At 35.9% G+C, this 11597-nt stretch overlaps 2 protein-coding genes across 2 annotated transcripts; both read right to left on the reverse strand.

Annotated features, from left to right (window-relative positions):
- Positions 1–669: 669 nt before the first annotated feature.
- On the reverse strand, positions 670–3586 carry LOC124416061. Its single transcript, XM_046896901.1, has 9 exons — positions 3455–3586; positions 3312–3372; positions 3102–3236; positions 2809–3027; positions 2401–2706; positions 2142–2246; positions 1815–1975; positions 1121–1529; positions 670–1001 (listed from the first exon to the last, which is right to left on the reverse strand). The coding sequence occupies exons 1-9, from the start codon at positions 3569–3571 to the stop codon at positions 817–819; spliced, it is 1698 nt and encodes a 565-aa protein (XP_046752857.1). The 5' UTR covers positions 3572–3586; the 3' UTR covers positions 670–816.
- Positions 3587–6103: 2517 nt separating this feature from the next.
- LOC124416007 lies at positions 6104–9038 on the reverse strand. Its single transcript, XM_046896807.1, has 9 exons — positions 8898–9038; positions 8753–8825; positions 8532–8681; positions 8196–8417; positions 7823–8131; positions 7590–7697; positions 7286–7446; positions 6403–6817; positions 6104–6273 (listed from the first exon to the last, which is right to left on the reverse strand). The coding sequence occupies exons 1-9, from the start codon at positions 9021–9023 to the stop codon at positions 6110–6112; spliced, it is 1728 nt and encodes a 575-aa protein (XP_046752763.1). The 5' UTR covers positions 9024–9038; the 3' UTR covers positions 6104–6109.
- Positions 9039–11597: the final 2559 nt, after the last annotated feature.

An 11597-nucleotide genomic window follows, 5' to 3' on the forward strand; every position in this document is an offset into this window, starting at 1 on the left:
CTGCGAAAATTTCGATGAATATAAAAAATGCTGCTAATCACTTTTGCATGCACTATTCCTACGTGATTTCCCTAGACGAATCGATTGATTGTAGTCCAAATAAGCTGCGATCATCGCATGAAAAGTTACAATCGAAAAACTGAAGATTCTAATCATTATTTTTCTGCTGTTGCCCCTACGCACCGTCTGATGTTTTTTGTGCGTTTATAATTAGTCTAGAAAGAATCGTACAAATCGATTTCAAGACGACAGATTCATCTTTCCAAAAGACAGCAAGTTCAACCCTCTCGGATTCCTACGGAACATTCTGACAATTATGAAAAGTGCTGGGATCGATTCTTTGATGACGTAACTTTTAGAGGAAAATCAATTTTTCAACTGATAACTATATATCTTTAATTCAATTGATAACATATAATTCCAACAAAGTTTGTATCACAAACTCATGGGTACAACTTATTGAAATAATTCAATGTACATATGTATAATATATCTTAAAGTCATTAACTTTCATAATACTCATGAAAATGCTTATCATTAAGAAATAATACTTCAATACAATATCAATTTCTCTTTAAGGGTAAAAAGAAGGTGACTAGGAGGCATTCGTTTAAGCACTGATCACAGGAAATTATTTACTATCCGCACATTATGCACATGTTATTTAGTCCTGGTCTCTTCGAAAATGCGCCGTTCTTGTATGTGAAGCAGACTCAAAAAATTGCCATTCCAACGCCGGTGAAACGGTTTTCCCAAGTGGAGTCGGACAAAAAATATTTTCACATTACTGCGTTTCGTGAACTTGAATAATTGTTCTCATGTAAGATGCAGTTCATTAGAATCATCATTTACTCCTAGAAGATCCAAAGAACTCAGAATTGTTGCATGATCTCGTTTTCCAAAATCACTGCTTTTTCCGTTCATGAAAATAGTATTTTCATAGCCATCTATTGTCGTTGAATCAACCTCGATCGTTCGACCATTGTTTTCCGACAGATATCCTAAAATAGATGAGAGTATCATGATTACAGAAACTTTGACCTACAAAATTAAGTGAGATGATCATAAATCTGCGAAAATAGAAATATAAGTTGAGAATATAAGACAAAATATAACTGACTAGGAATATTTTCAAGCAATATTGGTGTCATAGGTGTCTGGTTGAGAATGCTACTCGTAGCCGAATTGATACTGTTTATAAAATCTCCGGCGTCATGGTCCGTAAATATTTTAGAATAATCCGCATTATGGATTTCATCGACGAGTTTGTCTAAATCTCTAGGCATCTTGAATCGTTTGAACGAAGCTGCTTCAAGAGGTATGTCGGTCTGTTGACAGTATGGAAGTTCAATAGAGAAATATCTTCTGTTGTTCTGATGATAATCTTCCTCTATCAATCTGCGAGCGTGGTCAAATAGGAACCTATATATTGTTCTAGTAACTCTCACAGAATCATCACGTGGCGGGGACTGTGCCACAATAACACAGTTAGACATGTGAAGTGCTTCGTCGCACCATTGAGTTGGACTCTGAAACAAACAAAAATTCCTCCTCAGTAAAGCTTGATGATATAATGAACATACCCGATATTCCAAGCCTGTCACGTAAAACGTGTTTCACATATGATTTATTATATTGTATGTAACTGGAATTTGAAGCTCAAAAGATCAAAACATATCACCAGATGTGTTCAGCTACTGAAATTTAATTGTGAGATGAGAAACTCTTCTTAAAGGCTGTTTTTTTACCATTCACTACAGAATATTACTGATAAATGTAAAAATTAAATTGAATATTATGATGGTTATACAGACATTAAGGCCATCCTTCGTGGCATCCAGCACATCTAGCATAGCATCGATATCACAGGATATGAGGTATTCTGCCAGTTTAATCATAACATCAATGTGGCTATTGTGTGTTCCATCATATATCAATAGACAACGCGGTTTTCTTGAACGTATGCCGGGTAATTCTGTGTGGGCAATAAATTTAATCATTTTATTAAATGATTAATAATTGTTAGTTATTAGATAAATAATCACATGTGAATGCATCTAATGAAATAGTATTGCCAGGGGACCATGTGCAAATTGCAAAACAAAGGTACATCGATTCACCAAGGTATTAAGTTAACATACTCTTGTTTCGGTAGTAGAAGTAAGCCCATCGCAAAACAAAGCACATCCCAACTGCTAAAAAGACAGTGGTAGTCACTATGTATATCACCGTGTCGAGAGAACTTTCTGTGAGATGAAAATTATTTTCCTTAATACGTTGATACATACTATATTCAATTTTTGAAAACTAGTAATAATAATTTTTAATCCAAAGACAGCATAGAATTGATGAATAACAATCATAGTTAGACATCAATAATTCCCAACTGGAATAACTTACTCATAACAAAACGAGCGCTTTGTGTCCATTCTCGTTCTGTTCGATTATGTTGGTAGACTGGTGTTACTTTGAAGTAGTACTTAGAATTTTCCTGTGGAAATGAGCTTTGTTCCCAACTTAATTTTTCTCCAACACGTTTAGGCTTTTCAAATTCACAATTATCATTCGAAAATTTACAAAATGATACGTCATACATGGACACATTGAACACCAGAGGCAGTGGTTTTACATATAAAACGACTTTGTCTGAGAGGCTCACATCGACGTATGTGAATATATCATCATATCGTGGAGTTTCACCAATATCTGAAAACCAATGATTCTGGTATGAAAAATTGTGAATTGTTTTAACCTGTGCAAAAAGTGTATTGAATTTTTTATCAGTGACAAAATTGCAAAACATCTCACCATACGCACGTCGCCGAGGTGCTTTGAAGGCATACTTCTTTAAATAAGTAGTACCATCTATGTCCAGTAAAAGTTGCAGGATTGCATCGAAACCGTGATGCACTTCAGAATACCAAGATAAGGTTTTTGATGAAGTATCATTACACAGATCAATAACCTGGCATATCCTGTCATTCGTTGGAGGCTTCTTGCTGATATACCACAATCCTATGTGTAGTTCTGCAAGTAAAAAACAAATCTAAAATGAAATTCTAGATAGACAAAATTTCGTTGCTTTCTGTAGAAACACTCACTGTGAAATGTGATATTATTCATCGTCAAATTCAGTACAGTCTTTGTTTTCCCAATAAAAATATCCAAGTCAAATATATCGCCATAGCTGGTAGAAGACAAACCACCCCACATGCTTGAGGGAAAATCGGGACAGACTGAAATAGGTGAAAATCAAAAGACTATAGATGAAATTTCAGGCCCAATATATCAGTGCGAACTTGCTGACTTACAGTCATTGAATAAACACGTTGTTTTCTTACAATCCCTCACCTTTTCCTCCCGTAAAAAACTCTGAAAAGTAAAGTGTTCATTAAATATTTTATACACGAAAGGTGTGGCATGAAAAATCAAAGGAAAAAAGTAAGGACCATACCGTTTCAAATTTATCCCAATTGCAGCCGTTAATATAGCATACCAGTCCCGAAGTATAATTGCCGTTGGAATTTTTTAATAGTGAAAGAAGGAATAAAGAAAAAAGTATTTTACTCATTTTTCATAATAATGAGGATTACTATGTTCGACGTTGCAACACAAGTGGTATTTGGTATGTAAAATGTACTGAAACTGTAACATTGAATAATATTTAGCCTTATCTCTAACCAATACAAACTTTGTCCTTGCGGTGAGTTAACCAGACTGACGTATTATACATAATACGGAAAAACAGGTTGTCTGAAAGGCATAAACGGCAGCAGGTTGGCAGCAGGCAGGAAAAAATATTCAATTAGCCATTCCTTTGCTTAACGATCTATCATTACTATACATTGATCTTCTGTACTCTGTAGTTCTGTACCAAGAACCCACGTTCCACACCAGATTCGATTCGTATTTTACTAAACCGTGCGAAACGCGGGAAATCTGTAGAGATATAAGGATAAGGTGGGGGAACCGAATGGGAAAAATCATGGATACGATTATCAACGCTCGTTGCTCGTATGCATGATTTATTACTTTATACTTACATTACATACAAGCGGAAATATCTGATTATTAAAAAGAGAGAAGACATCGAAATCGATCTTTTTCTCTCCTTAATCACGCATGCGCAATACTCTTAGAGCATATAGCAATAAAGTATAGACAAAGTATAGATACTTTCGTTTTCAAATATCGATATTTTGTATCGATACTTTCCGTAACGATATTTCAAGATATCGATACACGGAGGCGAATACTAGTACTCGATACATTGGAAGAATGGTATTTAGAATAAAATAGCTTTCGACTATATATTGATCTGTAATCCAAAATTGCCTTCAATTAGGTTCCTCAATGTACCTATAACGGGACATGGTCTATAAGGGCTATTCCTTGGTATGGGTAAAAGAAAAAAAAATGTACCTATAAATATACATACTACAAAGTATACAAAGTTTATAAATGATATGAAAAATATTGTACTCTACTTATTAGAAAAAAAAAAGAAAAAAAAAAAAAAATACAAAGCATACAAATGATGTGACGAATATTGTATCTCAATTATTATGAAAAAAATGCAAAGTGTATGAATAATCCTGAAAATTTTGTACACTCATTATTTAAGATAATTAAAAGCGTATCAACATAATAATATTATTATGTGTGTAACGGTTTGGGAAAAACTGATATTATACATCAATATTGATGGTATCGATGCAACTCTAAGTGAAATATTGGACATATCCATACTACAGACTCCGATACGTATCGAATTAAACAGAGAAAGATGGATATCCGCTTTGTTAAGACGTTGTTTTTAAAAAACTTATTAAATGACATTTCCAAGTGCCAATTAAACAAAATTATTTATTCGGTGAAAAAAATGTAGCTTGATTATTCAATTGGAATTTCCTACGTCGTCTACTTGAGCAACTTTTTACAGCGCAAACTCTAACCACATTAATCCATATATGGATGTGGAGATAAAATAAATAAATACCTCCATCTCCATACAACGTCTTGTGGCAAGTTATCAGATTATATTTTCATTTTACTACGTCAGCAGTAATTGTCTATGCATTTAAGGCACTCGTATCAACTAATCTAGTCATTACAACTACTTCTAAATTTTGCTACCTCCCTCTGATATACTTCACTCATCTATAACAGTCGAGTTCACATTGAACCCTTATTGCTTATCACACCATTTTGGTGACTTATTGAAAACTATTATCTGCTTTTTGGCGGACACTTTTCCAGCTGAAACCCCACATGAAATACTTCTCCTTACCTCTACCCTCCGTAAGCGGAACTGCTTAGGCTAGACCCTCATTTGCCTTTAATTAGAGCTCCCTATGGATGCATTACGGAAATAACTCGCTATACCAAGTCATCGTAAGCATCAAACTGCGGATACTAACTGATTAGTTTCAATTGTAATTTCATGAAATTTTTACAGATTTGAAATGATAATTCAAATTAAATGATAACGTAATTCAAATTCTTGGCAAACATTCATGGCATTGTTTGAAGCAACTGCTTTTCTTGGCACAGGGTATCTTAAAGAATATGGGTCCAAAGTGGGTCTAAAGAATTTCTGGTTATTCGATCTACATATTTGTTTCACTTAGAATATGTATGAAGTATTAAACCACACTAAATGAACCATCAAGAACAATATATGAATGTGTTTATGACAATCCCAAAAACGCATAAGTATCGGATTGAAAATTTGTAGACACAGCAAACACAATTTAACAATTGAGTACAAAGACAACAGTCATGTTCGATCATATAGAACTCAAGAAAGTTTCCTTCATCGAATTCTGAGTAAGAAAGCACCCGTTTTTTCCTGAACACACATCTAGCCTCGTTTACTGTTTGAGGAAAATCTTACTACATACAGGATTCATAATTCCAGTGAGAGAGCTTGGTTCTGTTTTAGAATTTTCATTAAAAACATACCCGTACAAATTGTTAATATTAGTCATTACGATACACATCTATCGAACTTCATAAAACGAGTAAAAAATATTGATTCAGTACAAAATGTTGCTTACAATTTTTATACAATGTTAAATCGTTGTTTCTCTTTGTACACTTCAGACTCTTATTCAGACTCGTCACTGACCCCAAGTAACTCTAACTCACCAATATCAGTTGCATAAAACCGTTTCGTATCATCGTTTTTGCATGTCATGAAAATAGCACACTCATCAACATTGCGTGCCTTTGGATAGATATCGTTCTGATCACAGTTTTCCAATGAACATCCTGTAATACAAGGAAATTTTTAGATGCAGATGACCTAAATTCCAAAACTGATCAGGGTTAAAAATTATCAAATTTAAGTTCCTAAATGAAAAATGCAAGTTGAGAATGAAGAAAGAAAGTTCAACTCACTAGAAATATTCTCGGAGGATATTGGTTTCTTGTCAAGTGTTGGATTGGGTACTGGGATACTATCTTTCGCCATATTTAAGCTTTTCAAAAAATCTCCTTTGTCTCTGGGACATAGTTTCGAATAAGTTGCATTATGAATTTCATCAACCAGATCGTCCAAATCTTTGGGCATCTTGAATCGTTTATAGGAATATGCTTCAAGATGTATGCTGTCGGGTTTACAATAGGGAAACTCAATAACAAAGTATCTTTTTTCCTTCCGATGGTAGTCCTCCTCTATTAATCTCTGTGCATGCTGATTTAGGTTTCTATATATTGATCGAGTCACTGTAACAGAATTATCACGTGGCGGAGATTTGGCCACAATAACAGTACTCGCCATTTTAAATGCACTGGTACACCAGAGACTGGGATTCTGAAAAAGTAATAATAAATGCAGTTTTATTGAACTAATGTGCACAACAATCCTATATTTTATGGAATAATTATAACCTATCAAATTTTGGTAATATTCTCTCAATAAGTTCTACTCAATTCTAAGTTGAAGGTTAAGAAGGTCAAAGAATACCTAGAGTTATGTCCAATGTTATTGAATATGAATGAATGGATCGAATTTGATTTAAAAAGCGGTCTAAAAACACACAAGGCTATATTAACCTATAGAGAACGGGGATTTGGGATTCTTGGTCTCCTTCATAAAATGCATAAAAAAAAGTATCTAATATTTTGAAATTATAATAGGTAGTGTCGATGATGCGCCGTCCCCGTATCAGCGTGTTCCCGTCCTCTAAAGTTTAAATATAGTATATTTCTCACCTTGTGCGAGAGGTTTTACAAATAAAATCTAGGTTTGCACTCAATATTCAGAGACAATTTTACATACTTTGAGAGGATCCTTTGGAGCATCTAATACATCAATCATAGCATTGATATCACAAGATCGTAAGTACTCAGCCAGCTTCGTCATAACATTAATGTGGATATCATGTGTTGCATCATATGTCAGTAGGCAATACGGTTTTCTTGCACGTAGTAGGGGCAATTCTGTTGGGTGATAAACTTCAGCATTAAATTACAAAAAAAAAAAAATAAATAAAAAATAAATAATCAGACCGTGTTTCCATTAAAAAATAAATTCTACAATAATTCAAATAATCAACGGAGAAATTTCGGCAAATCAATCTTACGATGGTGTTTTATCCAGTAGACATAAATCTGGCGCAGAGCAAAGAACATCACAATCGGTATGCAACCAACACCAACGATCATGATAATTAACTTTGTAGGAGAAGGTCCTATAAAATCAGAAAGATAACCTTTATAATTATTAAAGCTTTGGGACTGAAAACTGCCACTTACAACAGAGCAAAGAAAAAAGAATTCACAATCCATGCCATGACTCAGAAACAACAAAACTTACTCTTCATAAATGCTGCGCTGGATGCAGCTGTACATTCAGGGCTGCACTTTGAGGAGATTGGTTTCACTCTAAAGAAGTAATTTATATTCTCCTTAGTAAGTGGTTGCCATTCCCAGATCCCTGTTTTGTTCGAACTACAATCTGCGACAGGCTTACAATTACCATCAACAACGAATTCGCAAAATTCTACTTTGTACTCGGTAACATTGCATTCTGCAGGAAGAGGTTGTAAGTGTAAACGTACTTTGTCCCATTCAGTTATATCGACATATGTAAATAAACTTCGATCGTGTATCGCCTGACACTGTTCTGAAAAATAATTGTGTTTAGAAATGAAATCTTTGGTCAACGGTATATGTTCAAAAGATCTCACCATTGGGCTGTGATTTAGGCATTTTTATTCGGTACTGTTTGAGGTAATTAGTACTGCCTAATTCCACCAAGATTTGTAAGGTCGCATCATACAAGCAATCCTCGTCTGTTACTGGGAATAACCAGGATAATTGTTTTGGCAAGTTCTTAGCAGCTAGGTGACTCAAGTCGATGGCCTGGTAAATCTTTTTATCCTTCGTATACTGAAACAGTATTTCCATTTCTACAAGCAAACAAACAGAAGTGACAAAAAATTCTCTATCGCATTAATAAAAAAAAAAACAAATAAAATACATCGATTGGCTAAAATTAAATTACTTTGTTTTATTAAACTCACTGTTGAAGTGAATGTTGGTCACAGTCAAATTAAGTATCGTCGCATGATAGTATGTTTCAGGCCAGTCAATTACTCTCAATTCAAACTGTTCGGTGTCAACCTCAGAGCGATCCAAATTATCTAAGTTAAACGCAGAAAGATCTGGGCATTCTGGAAACGAAAATTAAATCTCTGAAGTCAAAAAGGCATGTGAATCTCTCTGTAAAATCTTGTAAACTTACCATCATTGAGAAGACATGATTTCCCATTTTTACACATCGTCTTGTTCCCTCGTGCTGAATGGTAAAAATTTGCCTAAATAAAAAAAAAAGATAAGATATAAAAGCTAGAGAATCAAAAAAGTTGACATTTTTTCAGTATTCTCACCTTGTCGGGATTGATGTCCTCATCGCAATGGCTTATGTAGCACTCAGACCTTGACTCAGAGCATGAACTATTGGAAATTGTAGACACGAAGAAAAAGAGTAACATAAACAGAACTTTTTCACGCATTTTTAACGATAATGACTGTAACACGCCTCGGATAATACATACAACGTGTATCTACGTCGAACAATGAAACTAATATCCCCACCGATACCAATAATCGCAATGACTAACCCGTGTGGCTTTCAAACAGCAAACAGCGAATGCGAAACGGAAAAAATGTGTTCGGAGAACACATCGTATCGCGTCGCACGAATACTCTTTATCTAAGATTGAGCTAATCGCTTCTGGCATAAGATATTTTTTAACACGACGTTTCCCACAGTACTGGAAAATAGACCAATCTGTGCTTTTTTTTCTCTTTGATTTAAGTATATCGGTGGCGTCCTCTGGGAATAAAATCACCAATCAAAGGGACAACCATTAGTTGGTCTGTCGATCGTTAATACCGCAGACTGTTGAAACTACAATGCGATTACTGACTGTAGATTACCATTGAAAAAATAGTCCACTTAGCTAGTTAGATTTTTGAATTTGAAAAATTAATCGGTTCAGAATCATTATATTCTAAAAGGAAGAAACTCGTTCCTTCAGAATAAAATTCGCAGAATTTTTACTCATATGATGTTCATGTGATGTTAAAGTCTTGTTCTGAAAAGTTCTGGGAATACCGTTTAGAACGGAAAATGCAGATCCACAGTTGCAGTACCTTCACGTAAATTGGACGTTATCAAAAAATTATCAAAGCTGGATAAGTGATATGACATGTGCGCCTGCAGAGCAGGCAACTTGGCAGACACAAAAGCATCGCGTGTCACTGTGCGCCCGAATTCAGTGTCATTCGTGAAAACATAGAAGACCTATCGAAGATTAAGGGACCATTTTCTACACTGGTTTCTTCATTGCAAATGACCGTTTATGATATCCCATAAAAAGTCCATCTAAGCTCGATCGTGTACGTTTTGTTTTTGTTGAAGAAGATAGGTAGGAATTTGCTGGCAACGTCGTTGCTCCCTGACGAGCCCAACACGCATACGCACCGCTAATATTCGAGCATGTGTATCGAACCGCGATCCCAAGGAGCCACACGGGACCCACCCGGGTGACGACGGTTGCACCTGTCTGGCCGCCTGCCTGCAGTCCAAACGGCGCCAGACTGCCCCTCCTCTCATTCCAACACCCTACACAACTAATTCCAATCTATCTTAAGACGACAATAGAATCGTTTCCAAATTCAATCTCCGATGGGGTGCAGAAGCTGTCTGACTAAACGAGAACCGTAGGTAATTAACCTTCCAATGTAGATTGCAGACAAGCGTAGCTACGTAATAAACCGTTATGCTTTAATACGAACGTAGATATTTGTTATATTTAGAACGGGAAATAATCGATCCTTAGATTGAATTAAGAAAATTGCTAGTAGTTTATGGAAGAAAGTTCTATTTATTAGGAAAGTTGAGGCTTGACTGGGGACCTTTAATCATTCGTCCTTTAACACTATTAACAGCTCAACCCATCAAAGTATTTCCTCAAACAAATTTTGGTGTACTGAAAACTTTTGAAATGAAAATAAGAAATATTGAAGCTATATATGTAATCAACTTCTTTACACTTAATCTCCGCTTGAAGATTTCGTAGTTGAGATGAAAACGGAAAAATGATTTCTCCGTAGATTCTACAACCCCACGACCCGCACGGGGTAACCTTGTATAAATTACGTTGTAGGTACATACATGACGTTTGCTTACCAACCTGAATTACCGGATGCGATCAAGAGCCGGTGAATCGGGCATAGCATTCCCACGGGGTTGTCGGACGCGCTGCTTACCGTACGCCGTAATTTCACTCGTGTTTCAATCGAAATCGATTAAAACGACCGTCATTAATGAAAAACTCTTCCAGAAACCGGGATCCTTAAGGCAATACCGGTCAAAGTCTCATATTGTGTATAATTACTCGTGATCAAACTTTGAAACGGATCGTTTCAAACAAGTACTGAAGACACCGTAAACGCAAGGGTCCTTGGGGTCCTCATTGTTGATCAGGATGAGGCGGAGTTATGGTTAGATTTGGGGTCCCTTCGGAGACTAGGAAAGCTGGACGGAAGGCTAGCTGTTCGCTCAATTACTTGTGGTCCACGAAAATTAATCGATACCGTCCATCGCTTCGCGCCTGATGTTCTCACCCTTCTCCCATCGCCCTTGTCTTTGGATGCCGAAGTTCTTTACCCTCCTTGAGGCTGCCATCGGCTTGGGATAATTAAAATAACGAGTTCACTTTATAGTGCGTTTCGTATTCTAGACCTGCTTGATGGGATAGACGCCTTGGTATCGGCCATTTTGGGTTACTGGTCTTCCGCCTTGGAAACATCCGAGACTTTGAGGCTAGTAAATGACCAGTTTCAATCTGGAACATTTCTCGAGTTGGCTCGTCTACGTTTAAACAATTATTTTAGATAGGCTTGACTTCACACCAAACATTTTCCACTGTGGAATATTTCATATTGGTGAAAAACCACAACTCGCATCATACCCGAGATTGGATTCTCGCAGTTAAACATACTCACACTTTAATTCATGTTGGACAACTAATTTGATTTCACAGGTGATAACTACCTTTCCTCTACAAATGGCAAACTCT

Source organism: Diprion similis, chromosome 2, assembly GCF_021155765.1.
Source record: "Diprion similis isolate iyDipSimi1 chromosome 2, iyDipSimi1.1, whole genome shotgun sequence".
Classification (NCBI taxonomy): Eukaryota; Metazoa; Arthropoda; class Insecta; order Hymenoptera; family Diprionidae; genus Diprion; species Diprion similis.

Excerpts from the sequence above, each read along its gene's own strand:
- LOC124416061 (XM_046896901.1), bottom strand. The coding sequence starts at position 3,571 with ATGAGTAAAATACTTTTTTCTTTATTCCTTCTTTCACTATTAAAAAAT. Across the intron at positions 3,028-3,101 it reads GAATAATATCACATTTCACA|AACTACACATAGGATTGTGG; the intron begins GTGAGTGTTTCT and ends TTTTACTTGCAG. Across the intron at positions 1,976-2,141 it reads CTTCTACTACCGAAACAAGA|AATTACCCGGCATACGTTCA; the intron begins GTATGTTAACTT and ends TTGCCCACACAG.
- LOC124416007 (XM_046896807.1), bottom strand. The coding sequence starts at position 9,023 with ATGCGTGAAAAAGTTCTGTTTATGTTACTCTTTTTCTTCGTGTCTACA. Across the intron at positions 8,682-8,752 it reads ATCATGTCTTCTCAATGATG|AATGCCCAGATCTTTCTGCG; the intron begins GTAAGTTTACAA and ends TTTCGTTTCCAG. Across the intron at positions 6,818-7,285 it reads CTCCAAAGGATCCTCTCAAA|AATCCCAGTCTCTGGTGTAC; the intron begins GTATGTAAAATT and ends TTACTTTTTCAG.